Source organism: Cyprinus carpio, chromosome B15 (genome assembly GCF_018340385.1).
Source record: "Cyprinus carpio isolate SPL01 chromosome B15, ASM1834038v1, whole genome shotgun sequence".
NCBI lineage: Eukaryota > Metazoa > Chordata > Actinopteri > Cypriniformes > Cyprinidae > Cyprinus > Cyprinus carpio.
The window spans coordinates 15,157,874-15,179,497 of NC_056611.1; the positions used below are offsets into that span (position 1 = coordinate 15,157,874).

The window sequence follows — 21,624 nt, forward strand, 5'->3', positions numbered from 1 at the left end:
TTTTCACGCTAATTTTTCATTTATTTTCATGCCAGAACACTAGCCTGTTATGCCAACCCATGTAAACTGGCCAAACATACCCATAATTCTTTGCGTTCTGATGACGTTGCCGCCCAGTTGGTCACATGTCTTAGCAATCTCTATAGGGCTGCTGCTCTCTCTCCCTGAAGTCAATCAGCTCTTTAGTTTTGCTCACATTCAGAGAGAGACAATTGTCCTGGCACCATGATGTGAGTTTCTCTACCTCATCCAAGTATGCAGTCTCATTATTGAAGGAAATGAGGCCCAGAACCACAGTATCATCAGCAAATTTGATAATAGATGTGGAGCTGTGGGAAGACACGCAGTCATGTGTGAAGAGAGAGTAGAGCAGGGGACTCAGGACAGAGCCCTGTGGGGCTCCTACGTTCAGGGTGATGGAGCTGGAGATGATCTGGCCTACTTTCACAACTTGGGGTCTGCTGGTGAGGAAGTCTTGAATCCAGTCGCAGAGTGAAGAGTTTAGACCGAGGTCTATGAGTTTAGAAGCAAGCTTGATGGGGACTATAGTATTGAAAGCTGAGCTATAGTCAATAAATAGCAGTCTTACATAGTTCCCGTTGTTGCCGTCAATGTGCGTGAGAGAAGAGTGCAGGACGTGAGAGATGGCATCTTCAGAGGATCTATTGGGGCGATAGAAGGCAAACATGAAGAGGGTCTAAAGTATCCGGGATGGAGGAGCAAATGTAGTTCTTTACCAGTCCCTCAAAGACCATCATGACTATTGATGTGAGGGCAACTTGGCGATAGTCCAGTCCATAAAGTCCATATAGTCCATAAAGGAAAAGCACAAAAACAATACCACCTCATTTAAAAAGAAAAATATTATCATAAGCCTGAAGAAATGTGTTATTCTTATTGTTATCAGTGAGTTAATAGATTAACAAGAGTAAAACCCTTGAGATAAAAACATACTAATATAGTTAGTCAGCAACTATTAAATAAGTTGCTTGGACCACACCTTTGCGTGGGAAACAACACGGTTGTCCTCCAAAGCACTAAATGGCGCTCTGCAGCTCTCGCGCTGCTTGTCGCTTACGGAAGTTTAAGGAAAGAAAACAACATTGGCCTTCGCTGCCTGATTGAAGCGAAACCAGACAGCTGTTTAAAGGTAAGAAGACTTTTTTTATCCGCTCTTTAATGGTAAGTTTAAGACATACTTAACGGTATGGTGTTATCGTAGTAAACTAAGCTGTGACCGTGGTAATTAAGCCACGAGTTATTTGTGTGATAAGATGTGTGCTAGCTAGCTCGTGTGCTATTTCCTTGTCGACTGGATTTAGCAGCATTAGCCCGAGCACATCACCCTAAACACTTAAATCCCAAGACAACAGGAGCAAACTAGATTGACCGCTGATGTTTACCTGCAGTTTAAACTCGTAAGTCGTATTATGCATACCCAAGTAAAGAAATACAGTGTACTGTTTAATCACATTGCGTTTCATTAGCCGTGTCTCTTTTTTCTGTCTGGTCAGATGGCTGGTTTCAGTCTAATAACATGTGAACTGTTATGTGCATGGACGAATCTTGCATCTGTTTGTAATTGTTTACTATTCTTTGCTTTATACATGTATTTGATGGTTTGTACAGTAGTGTTGTCGTCTGGATAACATAGAGAAGAAAACAAAGAGATGTCTGACAGCGATGACAGCGATTTCTCTGATAATCAGAGCGAGAGGAGCAGCGAGGTGGAGGAGAACGAGGTGAGACCACCAGCTCCTCCCAGAACGTGTCAGTAAATAGTAGCTTTTTATGGTAGCTAAAACCATGCTATTTTTTGTTTATCTGAAATGGTTCATAAAAAAAAAAAGCAATCCTCAAACTCAACACATTTCTTTAAGGATGAGGAGGAACAGGGGAGTGTAGCTGGCAGTGACAAGGCTGAGGAGGAGGAGGGAGAAGATTTGGAGGATGAGGAGGAGTATGATGAAGAGGAAGAGGAGGATGATGACCGGCCCAGGAAAAAACCTCGGCATGGTGGCTTCATCTTGGATGAAGCCGGTTAGAAAATCCCTTACCAACATATTTTTTAGATTAAGTTTGCATAGATGTCATTTGAAAAGCTATATTGTGTTTCATTCTATCTTTGACTAGATGTTGATGATGAGTATGAAGATGAAGATCCATGGGAGGATGGTGCTGAAGACATCTTAGAAAAAGGTAAGAAATTATTTTTATTATTATTTTAAATGAATTGTGAATGTTTTGTTTGTTACATTTAAAACAGTATCTTAAGTTATTCTATATTTAATGTTTGTATTATATGCAATGATGTTCCCTGTATGCATACTCTAAACTCTGGCAAGTGGAGTTAAGATATATTTTGATATTATGTGACCAGTATGTGTTGTGTGTTTAGGCCTGTATGCGTTATATCATATTTCTATCTTTATGAAATGGAGGCATTTTAAATGAAATACCAACAACGACAGACTGTGTTAAATGTGTTGTATAAAATGATGCCAGTTATTGGAATCTAATTCTTGCGCTCATTAATTTTTTTTTATTTCTTATGCATGCCTCCTTCAGTTAACGGTAAACCAACTCCAGATTTCTCTGCTCAAGTTTTCTGTCTAATTGAACTGATTCTCAAATCATTGTTTCTCATTCGTTAAAATCCATACCCATGATCTGCACCCCTCTAACATTTGTTTTTGATGTTTAAAGTTGTTTGGCTAATGTTTAATTTGCTTAAATGTCTAAACAAGGAGCATGGATGGCAAATACATTTTTAGCGATACACTTCTTTGCATCATTGAAATATGTTGAGTAAGGTCAAAGTTAACACAGGCTATAATTTTATACAAATGCATCATCCATTGAACAGGGGACTTTGTAGGGGGACTGACTGAGTTCTGAAAGGGAATCAAATATGGTAATTTGCCTGAAAATGCTCCTTTGAACAGAAAACAAAACCCAATTCCTTGTTTTTGGTAGTATTCAAGTGTGCGTATTGTATTGCATCAGCTAACAGTGACATAACATCATCACGTAGTTTCCATCTTTAAAATAAACCACATGTGTGAGCATGTCCATCATTGGTAATTTCCCTTTTTATTTCTGTTTACCTGGTCCTGTCTATGCCCTTGCCTGAAAATGCTGTGTGCACATGACTTTGTTTTATGGCTCATGTTCCTCCTTTCCTCCCTCAACTCTGGATTTGAGCAGAAGAGGCCGAAGGTATGTGCTTAAATCTTCATGGTGTGCATGGATATTCAACCATGTGTTCAGTAGCTGTGTTTACATGCACTGCTTTTAGACCATCTGGTTGCAGATTCACAATAGTTTTGTTTTTACTGTATTTTGGATTTGAATGAATTCAGCCTTGGTGAGCTTAAGACTTCTTTCAAGGACTTTTAAAAAAATCTTACAGATTAAATTACATTTAATCACACATCATATATAAAAAAAATTATGTGTAATAAATAATTGTTTACAAAGAATCAAAAGTTTAGATAACAATTATTCGATTTAATGGATTAAGATCTGCACCACTGGATCAGAATTAATCAGATCATTCAGCTTGAGTGATCAGTCATTAGTCAAATTAATAATGGATCATTACGCTGCATGTAAACGTAGCTACTGACGATTTTTTAGTTTTCTTTTCCAGTCACAGTATACATTTTTTTTGTCATTTAATTGTTCATTCCGTTTTCATCTGTTAGTGTCCAACATTGACCATGTTGTATTGGATGAGGATCACTCCGGTTCAAGGAGGTTGCAGAATCTCTGGAGGTGAGACAGCTACACTGCTCACACTTTCACATGACTGAATCTGAAGTATGAAAGTCATGTTAAATACCTCCTTTTCTCTTTAGGGATTCACGTGAGGAAGCTCTGGGGGAGTATTACATGAGAAAATATGCCAAGTCCTCAGGTGGCGAGCAGTAAGTCAACAGAGTTCACCTATACTCAAAGCGTATGCTACTTTTACCAAGTGTGTGAGACTCAATTCAGCACGAGCATGTTGAAATGCAAGGATTTCTGGTTTTGCTGCGTTAACTTCTCTAAATATTCCTGTTCTGCTGTTTACTTCAGTTTCTATGGCGGCTCTGAGGATCTTTCTGATGACATCACCCAGCAACAATTGCTTCCTGGGGTCAAGTATGAAAAAAAAATATTGCTGATTAAACATACTAAATTAAGTATTTCTGAAAAGACCACTGGGCTTGTGTTAAGAGATTTGTCTTTTGCAGGGATCCTAATTTGTGGACTGTTAAGTGTAAGGTTAGTATTATCTAACATGTAGCCTGTAGGTGTTGTGATGAGGCCGCTGTGTGTGCAGGGTTTAATTCTTCTGTTTCTCTGTAGATTGGAGAGGAGAGGGCAACCGCCATTGCCTTAATGCGAAAATTCATTGCTTATCAGTGCACCGACACAGTAGGTTTTCCACATTCCCTCTGTCTTGATGTCTGTTTGTTTTGATTACAGCCAGCCTTAGCGCCATGGTTGGTTAAAGGGATGGTTTACTGATCCTCATCTCATTCCAAACCTGTGTGAGTTGCTTACTTATGTTGAACATAAAAGAAGATATTTTGAAGATGGCTGGTAATCAAACAGTTGGTGGTTGATAACCAACTGTTTGATTACCAGCATTCTTCAAAATATCTTATTTTATGTTCAACATAAGTAAGCAACTCACACAGGTTTGGAACGGCATGAGGGTGAGTAAATGTTGACAGAATTTTCATTTTTGGGTAAACTATCCCTTTAGTACCTGTAATGTTGCCAGTTCTTTTGACATAATTTAAATCCTTATCATCTAAGGCACAGAACTGTATGAACTTTATCTTGTGTGCCTGAAAAGCAGTTTTCCTGAAAAGCAGTTATCTCAAGTTTCTGTTGGTTTTCGTTATCAAATTTTAGGCCAAGAGAGGAGAGAAAAACTGCAATGTCTGTGGTACTAATATGTTGTTTCTCTACACAGCCGCTTCAAATCAAATCAGTGGTGGCCCCTGAGCATGTCAAAGGCTATATCTATGTGGAGGCATACAAGCAGACCCATGTCAAGTCCGCCATTGAGGGTGTTGGAAACCTGCGTATGGGCTTCTGGAACCAGCAGATGGTGCCCATTAAAGAGATGACAGATGTGCTGAAGGTGGTTAAGGAAGTGACTAACCTTAAACCCAAGTCTTGGGTTCGTCTTAAGAGAGGCCTTTATAAAGATGACATCGCCCAGGTGGGTCACCAGGAGACTTGGCTATATAGTAATAAAGGAAATGTCTTCCAAATAGGGTACTAGATATTTTACTTACGTTATTCAATTTGTCATTCATACAGCTCTACATCTGTGGCATGAAAACAACTGATGCATGTATTTATTTGTCTTGTTTAGGTGGACTATGTTGAACCGAGCCAAAATACGATCTCACTGAAAATGATTCCTCGTATTGATTTAGATCGAATTAAAGCGAGGATGAGTATGGTAGGTTACATCATCACGATCATATATTATGATACATTTATGCTACTGTTCAAAAGTTTGGAGTCAGTAATTTTATTTATTTATTTTTTTTTTTTGAAAGAAAAAAATACTTTTTATTCAGCAAGGATGAATTCAATTGATCAAAAGGGCAGTTAAGATGTTACAGAAGATTTTTGTTTTAATAAATGCTGAACTTTTTATTCATGAAAAGATCCTGGAAAAAGGTTTTATGGTTTCCAAAAAAAAAAAAAAAAAATTTATGCAGAATAAAAACCCTCTTTTTAACATTCATGATAATAATAAAATGTTACTTAAGCACCAAATTAGCATATTAGAGTGATTTCTGAAGTATCATGTGACGCTAAAGACTGGAATAATGCAAAACAGTGATTTTTAAGGAAAAAAAATTCACGGAATTACTGCCTTTACCTTTAATAGGATGAATGCGGCTTTCGTGGTCATAAGAGGCTGCTTTTAAAACATTTAAAAAAGAAAATTACTGACCCTAAACCTGGATGGATAGTGTTTATATGCTATGTGACCTTTTAGTGATGTCACTCTGGCTTTGTCTTTCATCGTACAGAAAGACTGGTTTGCGAAGAGAAAGAAGTTAAAGAGGCCCACTCAGAGGCTTTTTGATGCTGAAAAGATCAGGTAAAGGAACACTCTGATTTTGAGTCACTCATAATCAAAACATATTGAAATATGTCAGCCACACTGACACATGCTCTGCTCTGCAGGTCTCTTGGTGGCGAGGTCAGCCATGACGGAGACTTCATGATATTTGAAGGCAACCGATACAGCCGCAAAGGCTTCCTGTTTAAGAGCTTTGCTATGTCAGCTGTGGTAAGAGATTCCTCATGCTTATTGTGGTTCTGGGTGTCTGTCTAATTGTTCTTTATTGGTTCACTGGTTCAAGCCGTTTCTCTTTTTGTATAGATCACAGAAGGGGTTAAACCCACTCTGTCTGAGCTGGAGAAGTTTGAAGACCAGCCAGAGGGGATTGACCTTGAAGTAGTCACAGAGACAACAGGCAAATACATCCAGACATCATAACTTTTTTTTTGTACCAATGTGTTGCGCAATCCTTCCGTGCATGCATTTTTGCAAAGTTAGTCACAATGATTTTATTAATACAGGTAAGGAACGTGAGCACAATCTCCAGGCAGGAGATAATGTTGAAGTGTGTGAGGGGGAGTTAATCAACCTTCAGGGTAAAATCCTGAGTGTGGATGGCAACAAGATCACCATCATGCCCAAGCATGAGGATCTCAAGGTGACTAGATCAACACGAGTTTCTGTTCCACTAAATGAAATACAAAAGATTTGTGAGAGTTCAAATATCCTGAAAATCCTGTTCTTCCCTTTTACACCATGATTATTGCTTCACTATCTTGCCTTTTGATTTTGTTTAGGACCCTCTTGAGTTTCCAGCTCATGAGTTGAGGAAGTACTTCCGTATGGGTGACCATGTGAAGGTTATCGCAGGGCGTTTTGAAGGTGACACGGGCCTCATAGTCCGTGTGGAGGAGAACTTTGTCATTCTGTTCTCTGATCTCACTATGCATGAGGTAGGTTTCTTTAGTAAGCTGTATAATTTTTCTGTATTATACTGCAGTCAAATTTTGTGTTTTCTCTGTCTGATATGATGTCTGTTTTTGTTCCAGTTGAAGGTCTTGCCCCGGGACCTGCAGCTGTGCTCTGAGACTGCCTCAGGTGTGGATGCAGGAGGCCAGCATGAGTGGGGAGAGCTGGTACAGTTAGATCCACAAACTGTAGGTGTCATTGTCAGGTTGGAAAGAGAGACCTTCCAGGTAAAAGTTCAAGAGAAAGCAAGCTCAAGTGTAATGTAAACTAAACTCAGCAGTACACACTTGCTGGATATGTTTCTTCACAACAGTAGCACTCTGTGACTATCTTGACAAAATCCCAGTGCGACTGTAATGTAGTCATGCAGTTACAGCCCCTAGGCTTGAATTTCAATAACAGTGTTACAACAGCAGGAACGTGATTGCAATATGATCATGAATCAGGGCTCAGCACAAAGGGTTGAGTTGGTGGTTCATGTTTATACTTGAGCTGCCAAACATTTCATTGGTCTCAGCATGAAAAAAAAAAAAATCTATACATTTTTTTTTTTTTTTTACTTAAAGCAACGTGTATTTTTATAAAAGTATAAAAATATTTTTATGAATTTATTGCTATTTTTGACCATTCTGTCTGCTTGAAAGATAAGAATTCTTGCAATGTATCCAGGTAAATAACAACTTAGACACAGTATTGTTGTAGAATTTGGAATTGGGAAGATGTTTCTGAAACAAGTCTCACCAAAGCTGCATTTCTTTGATCAAAAATAGTGCCAAAACCATAATATGGTGAAATGTTATTCCAATTTAAAATAACTGCTTTGTATTTTTAGATACTTTAAAATATAATTTATTATTATAATGGCAAAGCAGAATTTTTAGCAGCTCTTACTTCAGTTTTCAGTGTCCTATAATCCTTAAGAAATCTTAAATCTTTCTTGCGTTCGAAAAACATTATTATTATTATTATTATTATTAATGTTGGAAACTGGTGTGCTGTTCATCCTTGCTGAAAGTAAAACTTTCTTTAAAAAAAGCTTTTTAAAAATAATTTTATTCTGATCTCTGAATTTTCTTTAACACTGATTCATTTTTAGGTTCTGAACATGCACGGGAAAGTTTTGACTGTACGGCACCAGGCAGTAAATAGACGGAAGGACAACCGCTTTGCTGTCGCTCTCGACTCTGAGCAAAACAACATCCATGTGAAGGATATTGTAAAAGTCATTGATGGACCTCATTCGGTAACTACCAGAGACATGATAAAGGTTTGACATTGTATAAGGAGGAAGTTAATATTCTCTTTTATGTGATCTGTCAGGGCCGTGAAGGTGAAATTCGCCACATCTTCAGAGGCTTTGCTTTTCTTCACTGCAAGAAGCTGGTTGAAAACGGAGGCATGTTTGTCTGTAAAGCACGGCACCTCGTTCTGGCGGGTGGCTCAAAGGTAGGTGTGTTCTGCTACATCTGTGGATAAATCTTATACATTTCCCAACTTCCCTGTAGTAAAAGGGTCCCGTTTTTTCCCAAAGCCCAGAGATGTGACCAATTTTACAGTGGGTGGCTTTGCTCCTATGAGTCCACGCATCAGCAGTCCAATGCACCCTGGCGGAGGTGGTAAGCAATTTCACGTAACTCACAGGGTTTTGTAACATAGTGGTTGAAAATCTGGGCTTTTATCAAAAGGTTCAAACCCTGCAAGAGGATGTAATTATCCATTTAAACACTTGTGTGTTTGTCTGCCAGTATCTTAACTTAAAAACTTACCTATCTGGTTGCCATTTGATCAATGATATAAAGACTACTTATATTTTGATCTAGATCTTTTTTGGTCTTCCTTTCAGGGCAGCAGCAAAGGGGCGGAGGTGGTGGCATGGGTCGTGGCCGTGGGCGACGAGACAATGATCTGATTGGGCAGACTGTCCGTATATCCCAGGGACCATACAAAGGTGAAATGAATTGTATTCTTATTATTTGGAGCGACCTTTTATGAGAAACTTTTTGTTTTGGTTTAGTGTTTTGTATAAATTTTATAACATGTGGCTTCAGTGTCCAAATACTTTGAGACCACCATATGTTCACTTTGTCTTGTATTCTTATAAGGTTTTGTAACACCTCCTACATTTCCACAGGCTACATTGGAGTGGTGAAGGATGCCACAGAATCAACCGCTAGGGTAGAGCTCCACTCAACTTGCCAGACCATCTCTGTGGACCGGCAGCGTCTCACAACTGTGTATGTTGTACACAAACATTTATACTTTATCTGCTTCTTCCACATTTGTTTATTCCATTTTTTGGCTAATTTTTTGACATTACTTCAAGCTGCCAGTGAAAGTCAGTATGGTTAGCTTTTTTTAACATATCTTCCTCACACAGAAAATGTAAATAAAAGTGGTTGGTCCTGTGTGGGAATGTTCTATGTAAGAATCCTTAAATGTTCTATGTGAGAATCCTTACTGTCATTACACTGTAGACTTGATTGTGTTTGTCTGACATGTTTGTTATTTTTAATTTCACTGGTGCAGTGAACTATGACCAATAGGACAGCCCAACTGTAGCAGCTCTCTAAAAAGCACAGGATTAGTTGATCCTGGAATCTATTTGCATATTACACACCTCAGAGTTTGCTAGACAGAAGAAAAAATGTGATGGTTTTTGAAAGAAGTCTCTTATGTTCACCAAGGCTGCATTTTTTTGATCAAAGATACAGTAAAACAGTAATATTGTGAACTATTATTACAATTTTAAAGAACTTTTTATTTATTTATTTATTTAAAAATTATAATTTCTTCCTGTTATGGCTAAACCCAAATTTTCTGCAGTCATTAGTTTTCACTGTCACATGATCTTTCAGAAATCATTCTAATATGTTGATTTGCTGGTAAATTTTATTATGTTTGTTTGATGCTGGTATGCTGCTTAATATCTGTGGAAACATATTTTTTGCAGGATTCTTTGAATAGAATGGATAAAGATTTTACAAAAGATTAATTTTAAATAAATGCTTTTCTGTCACTTTTGATCAATTCCTAGTGTCCTTGCTGAATAAAAAGTATTAATTTCTTGCAAAAAAACAAAATCTTACTGACCCCAAACTTTTGAATAATAGTTTATAACTTTTGTTCTTCTAAATATATATTTTTTTAACACCTCAATCGTTTTGCTCTCTTTAAATCATTTTTTTTAAAGAAAGTTTAGGAATGAATTGTTTTGTTTTTTGAATTCCGATGTATGGTTCCCAGACACCCATTTATGGATCTGGCTCACGTACCCCCATGTATGGTAGCCAGACACCCATCCATGATGGTAAGAAATGCCAAAATATATTCTTATAAACTTCCAACACCTTTTTTTTTTTTTTTTAACCCATCTTTCATTGCTCACAGGAAGCCGTACTCCTCACTATGGCTCCCAGACTCCTCTGCATGATGGGAGCAGGACGCCAGGTCAGAGCGGCGCTTGGGATCCCAACAATCCAAACACACCATCACGGTAAGAAGCAGAGCGAGGACAAAACATGCACATGCATGCAATCAAACAATCACACATACCTCAGCTTCATCTCTTTTTCCTTCTGTTTTCAGGCCTGATGACGAATACGAGTTCGCCTATGATGACGAACCCTCTCCGTCTCCTCAAGGCTATGGCGGTACGCCCAATCCTCAGACTCCTGGCTACCCAGAAGTGCCCTCCCCGCAGGTCAACCCTCAGTACAACCCTCAGACTCCTGGGACTCCTGCTATGTGAGGGCTCATTCAGATGCTCGATGCTTTTGTTCTGGCTTGAGAACATCTTAAACTGAGTATGTTTTTGCACCGTAGGTACAACACTGACCAGTACTCCCCATATACAGCTCCCTCTCCGCAAGGCTCTTACCAACCCAGCCCCAGCCCACAGAGTTACCACCAAGTGGCCCCAAGCCCAGTGGGATACCAAAACACGCACTCGCCTGCCAGTTACCACCCCACCCCATCACCCATGGCCTACCAGGTACAGTTTTGGCCGCTGAAAATAAAAAGCAAGTAACCAGCTACTTAGAGTAGTGATGCACCAAAAATGATTTTTTAGCAAACCTGAAATTAAAGTTTTCATTTAGTGAAAATAACATTTATATAATAATAATTTAATTAATCAAATGTATTTAATAATCAGCTCTCAAATAAAAACTAAGTTGTATACAAACCTTCTAATTACACACAAGGCATATCAAATATTGAGTCCGATTTCTTTTATCTTTTTTTTTTTTTTAGATTTTCCAGTTTAAAAAATTTGTAATAATTATATGTACAGTGACCTCCATAAGTATTGGAACAGTAAAGAGAAAATTGCTCTGCTTGCTGTGGAGTAAAGACATTTGCAAATATGTTTAAAAGATGAATATGAGACAAAACTACAGAATGTCACATTTAATTATTAGCTTTTTCAACACATACATACTTTTCCAAGATGACGGCGCGTCCTAACGCAGCGGCTTCTCTCGCTCCCGTCAGAATGGTGTTTTTGTGTTTTTTGTCTTGTGAGTTGCGGTGTTTTTGTACGTCTTCATCACGTCTACCTGTCTTTAAGCGTGCATACAGTCATGAGTTTCTGCTGGATTTCAGCAGAACCACATTTTTAGAGTTAAACTCCACGCACACGGAAGAGCTGCAGGACCTCGGTCTGCTCCAGAGGCCTACACCATCACCGACCCCCACTACTGCATCTCGCCCACAGCGGAGGCGCCACAAGCGGCGTGAGAGGAAGCAGAAGAGGGGTAAGCGCAGCGGTATCCGGGCTAGACTAACGGCTAACCCACACAAGCCAGCTATCCCCACCATTGTACTGGCTAACGTATGCTCTTTGGACAATAAACTGGACTAAATCCGATTACTACGCTCAACTCAGAGGACTGTAAGAGACTGTTGTGTTTTTGTGTTCGCGGAAACATGGCTTAGCAACAGCGTTCCAGACGGCGCTATTCAGCTCGATTAGCTGACATGGTAAAGGTAAAACCCGCGGCGGTGGGCTTTGTGTTTACATCAATGATGCTGTTGTGGTCTGCAAACACTGCTCACCCCTGGTGGAGTTTATGATTATTAAGTGCTGGCCGTTCTATCTACCGAGGGAATATACAGCCATACTGCTCTTTGCTGTATACATTCCTCCGAACTCCAACAACAGCAACAGGAACAATGCACTAAATGAACTGTACAAGTAAATGAGTGAGCATCAGTGAGCAGCAGACAGCGCTTTTTTATTCTTTTCTGGTGATTTTAACAGTGCAGACTTAAAGAGTGTTTCCAAAAATACACCAACACATTAACTTTCCAACACGAGGTAATAACATTTTAGACTTTGTTTACACCACACAGAGAGGAGCTTACAAAGCCGTCCCCCACCTTGGTGCCTCAGACCACATCTATGTCATGTTAATGCATGCATACAGACCGCTCGTTAAAGTTGGCAAACCAGTTCACAAACAAATTCAAGTGTGCCTGGAAGGGTCGTCAGAGGCTCTTCAAGACTGCTTTGACACAACTGACTGGAATATGTTTAAGCAGGCTGCCACATACAATAACACCACAGACCTCCAAGAGTACTTAGAGACTGTCACTGCCTACATCACTAAGTGTATATATGATGTAACAGTCACAAAGACCATCACTGTCCGGGCCAACCAGAAGCCGTAGATGACAGGGGAGGTCTACAGTCTCCTGAAGATGCGGAATGCTGCCTTCAGAGCTGGAGATGAGGTGGGCCTGAGGACAGCTAGGGCCAACCTATCCCGCGGCATCAGACAGGCTAAGAGACAGTACTCCAGGAGGATAGCCCATCGTTTCAGCGACAGCAGAGACACTCGGAGCCTGTGGCAGGGGATACAGACCATTACAGTGACCAGGTGATGACCCTGACCCCAGACAGCATGAGGAGATCCTTCATCAGGATCAATGCATGCAAAGCTCTGGGTCCTGACAACATTCCTGGGTGTGTACTAGGGCTGTGCGATTAATCGAAATCGTAATAAAATCACGATTTGAGCGTGCACGATTTCTAAATCGCTTTATAGCACGATTTTCCGTGGTCCCGACCTCCCGCAGTATGTTATCCGATCCAATCAGAATGCAGCGCACCCAAGTGGAGCGCGAGAACAGAACAGACTGGGCATATGCCTAACTCCAGGTTCACACACTCTGTCTGTGATGCGTATTTTTTCCGAGCCCATGTTAATGGATCAGAGCGTTCACACTGCACGTGGTAAAAGATGTGAACAGAAAAGGTTAGAAATAGAAAGGTGCGAAAAGAATGAATATCTAGCGCATGAGCATAGAGTTGTGAGTGAGTGAGTGAGAGGAGACATGTTTTAAGTGCGCGCACTCTCTCCGGAGGAGAGCAGCGTGTATCTGAGCACGCGTGTCTGGTTTTGTGACAAAGCAAAGGAAATCTGCATGCGAGCGGACAGATTCGCGCTCGCGCATTATTTTAATGAGCTTTCACGTTACAATAACTCGCTCTCGCTGCTACTTCTGCACCGCATACACATACTGTATACGCACTGCTGACGGAGTACGTGTGAACCTTGGGCAATAAATATATTTCAACACCTGAGTCACCGCAACAATGAGCTCTATGAACAATGCATGGCAAAAAAAAAAGAAAAAAAAAGCCCTGGACACGGGTTTTATTTTATTTTATTATGCCATATGTCTAGACATTTTGTTTGACATCTTTATTTAGTGATTATTTTGACCTATGTCTGTTCTAGAGGAGTTACAACTTTTTGATAAAGCTCTCATTGGTTTTCTTTTGGAAATATGTTTCAAATTTATACTGAATGCATTTATGACTGTAAAGCATGTCTGTGTGTGTCAAAATCGTGATTAAAATCGAAATCGCAAAATTTATCAAAAAATCGTGATAGGTTTTTTTTGTCCATATCGCACAGCCCTAGTGTGTACTGAGAGACTGTGCAGAACTCACTGATGTCTTCACAGACATTTTCAACATCTCACTTAGTCAGGCTGTTGTTCCCACATGCTTCAATGCTACCTCCATCATTCCAGTCCCGAAGAAGCCGTCTCCATCCTGCTTCAATGACTACCATCCAGATGCACATACTCTTATTCTCATGAAGTGCTTTGAACGGCTAGTCATGCACCATATCAAGTCTGCCCTCCCCCTTTTCCTGGACCCCTTCCAGTTTGCATATCAGTCCAACCGCTCGAATGATGACTCCATCGCAACTGTCCTCCACTCGGCACTCACACATATAGACAAAAAGGACTCATACGTCAGAATGCTGTTCATAGACTTCAGTTCAGCATTCAACACAATCATACCTCAACAGCTCATATACAAACTGGTCCGGCTGGGACTCAGCACTTCGTTGTGCAACTGGCTGTTGGACATTCTGACTGGAAGACCTCAGGCAGTACGGGTCGGCAGCAACACACCCAGCACTATCACACTGAACACTGGGGCCCCCCAAGGATGTGTGCTGAGCCCCCTCCTCTTCAATCTGGTGACCCACGACTGCACACCGTCACACAACTCTAACCTCTTTATTAAGTTTGCGGATGAACACAACTGTGGTGGGTCTCATTAGCAACAGAGATGAGACAAACTACAGGAGCGAGGTGAGCCGCCTGGCCAGGTGGTGCAGTGACAACAATCTCTCTCTAAACATGGACAAGATGAAGAAGTTTGTTGTTGACTTCAGGAGAGTGCACACTCAGCATGCTCCTCTGACCATCAACGGTGCGACTGTGGAGAGAGTGCACATCACAAAGGACCTCTCCTGGACTGACAACACCGCAGCACTGGCCAGGAAAGCACAGCAGCGTCTCTACTTCCTCCGCAAACTGACAATAGCTATAACCCCAGCCCCCATCATGTGCACCTTCTACAGAGACCCTTCAACGCATAGTGAGAGCAGCTAAGATCACTGGTGTCTCTCTCCCCTCCCTCCAGGACATTTACGGAACCCGTCTCACTCGCAAAGCCCTCTGCATTGCAGGTGATCCCACTCACCCGTCACACAGCTTCTTCAGTCTGCTGCCATCAGGGAGGAGCTTCATTCATCAGGCTGTCAGGAAGCTGATCTTGCTCCCGAACTTGCCCCCCTTCCCTCTTCTGCCCCAGGCACCACTGAACCATGAACCATGTGCCTTGCGCTTCTTTAACTTTTTTTTTTTTTATATACATATTTGATCTGTATCGATCTGGATTTTTAGGCACTACTGTTAGTGTTATCTGTATGCATCATGGGTCTGAGAGTAACGCAATTTATATTCTCTGTATGTATGTATGTACTATACATGTGGAAGAATTGACAATAAAGCAGACTTGACTTTACATATTTGACCAAATAAAAAGGACAACACTTTTAGAGTTCATCCCACTATTTTATGTGAGCATAAGTATTGGGACAGATGAACTTAAGGCAGATGTAAAAGATTAAAAGCTATTATTTAGTTGCCAGTAATCTGAGCAGTGAGTCATCACCAGACTCTTGGTCTCATCCTTTGAAATGCTTTTCCCAGCCTATATTGCAGCCAATTTCAACTGTTGCTTGTTTTGGGGAGTTTCTGCCTTTATTCTCCTCTTCAGCCAGTGAAATTCAAGTTCACTCAGATTTATATCTGGAGATTGATTTGGGCAGTCTAAGACTATACATTTCTTTGCTCTGATAAATTCCTCGACTGAACTGGCAGGGTGTTTTGGGTCACTGTCCTGATGCGGTATGTAGCACTTTCTAATGAGTCTGTTGGCATTTTCTTGAATATTGGTAGCCAAGATGGTTTTGTACCCTTCCAAATTCATTTTGCAGCTGCCGTCATACATTAAAATTGAGAGGGCCTGTTCCAGAGACAGCCATGCATGCCCATGCCATGACTCCACCTCCACCATGCTTTACAGATGAGGCTGTATGCTTGGGATCATTTGGAGTTTCCCTTTTTTTCCACACTTTTGCTTTCCCATCACTCAGAAAAAGGTTCATCTTTGTCTCATCTGTCCATAAAACTCTGTTCCAAAACTCTACTGGCCTTTTCTATTTTTGGTGCTGGTCAGAGGTTTGCATCTTGCTGTGTAGCCTCTGAAGCTCTGTGTCAAGCGTCTCTGCGGACAGTGGATTGTCAGAGCATCACCCCAGGTTTCTGGAGGTTGTTGGTGATTTTACAGACACATATTAGCGTTTATTTTCACAGCTTTTATGATTTGTCAGTCATCAACTACTGTTGTTTTTCTCAGCCGATCAGGTTGTTGTTGGTTGCTGATGTTGCCATTGGTTTCCAAACTCCTGATTTCTCCATCATACCCTTTGTTTTTAATCGACTTCCTCTTTTCTTTTAGCATCCAAATTGCTTGCTTTTCTCTCAAAGTCAGCTCCCTCGTCTTCATCCTGGTTTGTGTGTGTCGAATGCAGAAGCAGTGGATTTAACTGACACATTCCCTGCTTTTAATATCTGAAGAATTAATGTAACAGGACACAGCTGATCACTCAGAAAGCCTTGTGAGGCAACTGTCCCAATACTTATGCTTACATCAGATGGGGGATGAAACTCTACAAGTGCTGATCTTCTTAGTTGGTAAAACATGTATGTGTTGAAACACCCAATAATAACAGGGTGTCCGCGGGTCCTTAAAAAGTCTTAAAATGTCTTAAATAACGTTTTCCTAATATAAGGCCTTAAAAAGTCTTAAAATGTCTTAAATTCGTATTCGATGGGTCTTAAATATTTTTGGTCACATTACCGCTAATATATTAAGTCTGATGGACCTAATGACGGTTTACAATCATTGGACAGACCGAAGATTTTTTCTTCCCCGCGGTAAATACTACGTCATCAGAGAATTGCAGTAAATTAGCAGAATACAGAATACAAGTTCGCGCTGAGGCTCACTCTGTTTGTCTGTTTGTCTCTTTGTGAGAGACTTCAGAACAAATGAGCGTGACGGCACACATAAACTCAGAAGAAACACACTGAGGTAAAAATTAAAATTGTTTAGTTTATTCATAACATGATATAGTTAAGTAATACCAGGACAAGTGAGCTATTTAGCTCAATATTCGTTAAGTCTAGTGCGCTTGCGCATTTACAGTGCACTCTTTCATGATTACCATATACAGTACAAATGTAATATTGATTTTTTTTTTTTATTTTTACAACAGTTCAATAAACTAGAGGTTTTATTAAGAGACTTACGTTTTAGACACCATATCGCCTATTTATGCTCTATTTCGCCTACAAAAATAATTCCAAACAAATCCACAGCGCTGTTTTGTGTCTTTGAGAAACATTAGAGCGTTGCCATTTTGTTCCTGAATGAATCACCCTTTTAAATGATTCGGTTCAATCACAATGACTCACTTATTAACAGTGACTTTCTGCCACCTGCTGGCGGTTTTAATTTCACATTTAATGTATCTTTTCATTTTTTCATTTATTATTATTTCAAATATCAGTATTCAACGTTTTATGTTTAATATATCAGATTATTTATGCATTTGTAACTGCCGGTTAAATGCATACATGTTTTGCATTAAACAGTATGTAAATACTTCTAAATGCCACTTCAGGTGCAGCTTATGTCTGGATTTTAAAGAGGAATTTTGTTGATACTGATTTCATTTGCTTAATAACAGCCCAAATGTCTTATTATTCTAATTCACTGATTAAATGTAAGATTTTGACTCAAAAGATAATGCACAGTGAAAATGGCTTTATAAAGGTAAAATGCCCATAAATGGTAAAAAATCAATTTAAACTTATTAGAAAAGATTAATTTCTATTTGACCACCACACACAATATGAAGAATATCAAAAACTTTAGGAGTCAGCTGTCCACAAAAGTCCTTAAGATACCAGCGTGATAGCATACTCAATCAGTTGAATGAATGATTCAGTGACTCACTCATTAAGTGACTTACCGCCTGCACTTACTGGTAGTATAGTTGAGAAGTCTGTTGGAAAGTATGCATTTTTCCCCTCAACCTTTCTTATTTGTATATTCATAAATGCATTTAAAACATTAATCTAATAACATTATTGCAGTTGTAATTATTTTTATTTGCAGTGTAAATTATTTAATCTGCCTTGTAGCAGCCCTATAGTGTACATTGAATTTATTGATAAATAATTTGACATGAAAGATGATGCATACATCTAAAAAGGTTAAACATAGTCCTTTGTACAGGTAAATAAAAAATATGCAGATTTAAGTATGTAAAAGCTGATAGAACAGAACACTGATGAAAATATTGCTTCAGAATAAATTGTTTACTCCACCAAAAATCGCAGTTATTTTGCAGGGATATTTTGAATGGAATATTGTCTGCTGACATTAAAAGTTTACTGTGTATTGTAGTAATAAATATCATTTATTACAGCAATGATATTTTGTTTTCTTTTTAATTTAAACACATTAAATATTACATATGAATGTAATAAAAATGTGTGTTTACATTACAGGTTTAGGTCTTAAATTTCATATAAGGTGGTATTAAAAAGGTCTTAAAAAGTCTTAAATTTAACTGGTTTATGTCTGTAGAAACCCTGAATAAAATGTGACTATTTGTAGTTTTCTCTTATATTCATCTTTTAATCATATTCACAGATTTCTTGACTCAACAGCAAACAGAGCAACTTTGTCTTTACTAATGTCAAATGTTGCCTTGGCCAATAACGGAATTAAAAATTGTTTTCTGCTTTCAGTTAATAGTTTTTCTCAAGTAAATAATACATTTCAGTTTAGTTTTAGTTAACTGTAATATAAACTGTAATCTAACCGACGTTTAAACATCTAAATGGTGGATGAAATAACTTCATGAGATATTCGTTCAAAGGTTTGTTAAAAAAAATCACTTAACAGGTTAAGTAAGAATATAATGAATATATTATAGTGCATATATAACAAAATACTCTAAAGTTAACTTACAATCTGTGGACATTGAATGTCTTTCCTGAGGTAAATCTGATGTTACATGACCATGTTTATAAGCAGATTTCTGATGTCTTTCCACAGTTAAAACACTAAAACAAATTTGGTGGATAAGCTTGGAGCAATAAAGCTTTTTTTCACAATAATTGGCTGCACAAACAGTATTGAGTTGAATTGTGCTTCATGTGATCTTCAGGCCAGTCCGAGTCCCAGTCCGGTAGGGTACAGTCCAATGACTCCTGGAGCTCCATCTCCAGGAGGATACAACCCTCACACCCCTGGATCTAACATCGACCAGGCCTCCAGTGACTGGGTCACCACAGACATCATGGTGCGTGTGAAAGACACATTCCTGGACGGAGGCGTCATCAATCAGACCGGTGTAATCCGCAGCGTCACCGTGAGTGTTGTACATGTGATTTTATGGATCTGGATGTCCTGTGACTTTCAGCAAAGGATCTGCAAGTAGAAGCATGTGAAGTTTGGATTTGCATATTGGAAATGCAGTGCTGAGATGCCCCGGGGCTGATTTTTGAATTGGCAATGGATTAAGCTTCTCTCTGTTATAATGTTCCATTCTTTGTTAGATTTTATGATGAAACATACCCTGATAGTTTGTTGTTAAGACATCACAATTTCACTTGGATTCATCCATGGAAAAATTCTTCTTCCACTTAGGGGGGGATGTGCTCCGTTTTCCTGCAAGACCCGGATAAGGTTGTTAGTATTTCAAGTGAACACTTGGAGCCTGTTACACCAACCAAAAACAATAAGGTACTGCTGGTCTTATGAACCCAAAGTGATTGATTTTATTGTGATTTAAGTATCTTAGCACAAGGCCTTCGAAAATTTTGAGGTGTGTTATTTTGATTTTGAACTTGAACTTTTTCAATTTTGGCAAATAAATCTTTTTTTTTTTTTTACTTTTCCAATCTACTTTCTTGGTTCATTTTAAAGCAGATATGTCAAGCTTTCTGTAGATACATTCTTTAGTCAATTAATGTTTAGACAGCCCTACAATCTATTAAATATGTGACCCTGGACAACAAAATCAGTCTTAAGTGTCAATTTTTCTAAATTGAGATTTATACATGATCTAAAAGCTTTCCATTGATGTATTGTTTATTAGGATTGGACAATATTTGGCCGAGATACAACTATTTGAAAATCTGGAATCTGAGGGTGCAAAAAAATCTAAATACTGAGAAAATCGCCTTTAAAGTTGTCCAAATGAATTCTTAGCAATGCATATTACTAATCACAAATTAGGTTTTGATATATTTACAGTAGGAAATTTACAAAATATCTTTATGCAACATTATCTTTACTTAATATCCTAATGATTTTTGGCATAAAAGAAAAATCAGTTAATTTTGACCCATACAATGTTTTTTTTTTTTTGCTATTGCTAAAAATATACCCCAGCGACTTAAGATTGGTTTTGTGGTCCAGGGTCACACATGTCATGATCCAGTATGTACTGTGTATTGCTTCTAAATGAACAAAAAGTATGTTAAAGTATGCAATAATTAACATTTTAGACAGTTCTGTGCAACGTTACCATCACCTTATGTTTAATTCTGCTCATGGAGTCCAGATATAATATAATACACTTTAAAGTGTCCTCGTTATTACAGTATAAATATATTTTCATGCTATAGATTTAAACCAAAGCAATCAAACCAAAGCAACCAATTATTTACTGTTATAGCTAGAATAACATGCAACTTTTTGATAGATGATCTAACTTCATATACACATACTGAAACTCTTAGGCCTTTAACTTGTTGGGAAATACTGAATTTAGTGTTTTTAGAGAACATCAAGACCACAATCATGAAAAGTCACAGCTGCAAGAACCAATGAAGCATATAATTCATTCAAATGAAGCATATAATTGCCTGTAATCGCTTTTGAATCAAGTCCATGCTGCAGACACTGAAGTGATAAGAATTAACAGGGCAATTTTTGATTGTCTCCATTTTAAATATATAATGGATGAGCAGTGCGGAGCTTAGGAAATAAACAGGTTGCAAAAGCAGAGACAGAGTCAGAACCCTGTTATTATTGGTCACTTGTGTTAAAACAACAAATCTGGAAAATGTTTCTCCCACATGAATCAATGTGAGTGTGTGCTTCTCAGGTGAAGGTGATTCTGGGAGAGGACAGGGAGGCCACAGGAGTCCTGCTCAGTATTGATGGTGAAGATGGCATTGTTAGAATGGAGCTGGATGAGCAATTGAAGATTCTCAATCTCCGCTTCCTTGGGAAATTGGAAGTGTGATGAACTCCACGCATTTAAACATTTTGCTATTCGAATGCAGATGCTGCGGATTAGTCACTTTCAGTGAGCTTTGATTTTCTTCTGTTCACCATCATCTACATTGTGAAGTAACTAGCCTTTCATTTATTTGTTTTTTTTTTTTTTTTTTTAAGGTTTTAGTGGATAGTAAATTTTCTGTTTCTTTTGTTGTGTTGTGTTGTAATTTTTTTTTTGGTGATTTGATTTCAAATAAAATGTGAACTGTGAGTTCCCAAATCCATCCATCCTGAGTGTTTGCATGAAATATTTCATAGCTGATGGCTGTTCGTTTTAAACTTTTTATTGCCTGCCAGTGTTAAGAACATTAACCATAAAGAAGAATTCCAT

The 21,624-nt window shown here is 38.8% G+C and overlaps 1 protein-coding gene across 1 annotated transcript; it reads left to right on the forward strand.

Annotated features, from left to right (window-relative positions):
- Window positions 1–1,004: 1,004 nt before the first annotated feature.
- Window positions 1,005–21,450, forward strand: supt5h (SPT5 homolog, DSIF elongation factor subunit). The gene is made up of 31 exons (XM_042740060.1): window positions 1,005–1,150; window positions 1,630–1,742; window positions 1,881–2,040; window positions 2,134–2,199; window positions 2,569–2,574; window positions 3,208–3,219; window positions 3,708–3,777; window positions 3,861–3,929; window positions 4,081–4,146; window positions 4,239–4,269; window positions 4,354–4,422; window positions 4,970–5,221; window positions 5,378–5,467; window positions 6,051–6,121; window positions 6,208–6,313; window positions 6,407–6,500; window positions 6,607–6,743; window positions 6,883–7,038; window positions 7,135–7,281; window positions 8,151–8,297; window positions 8,375–8,500; window positions 8,586–8,670; window positions 8,898–9,002; window positions 9,186–9,398; window positions 10,281–10,361; window positions 10,442–10,547; window positions 10,640–10,798; window positions 10,877–11,045; window positions 19,171–19,374; window positions 19,653–19,748; window positions 21,118–21,450. The coding sequence occupies exons 2-31, from the start codon at window positions 1,671–1,673 to the stop codon at window positions 21,256–21,258; spliced, it is 3,306 nt and encodes a 1,101-aa protein (XP_042595994.1). The 5' UTR covers window positions 1,005–1,150; window positions 1,630–1,670; the 3' UTR covers window positions 21,259–21,450.
- Window positions 21,451–21,624: the final 174 nt, after the last annotated feature.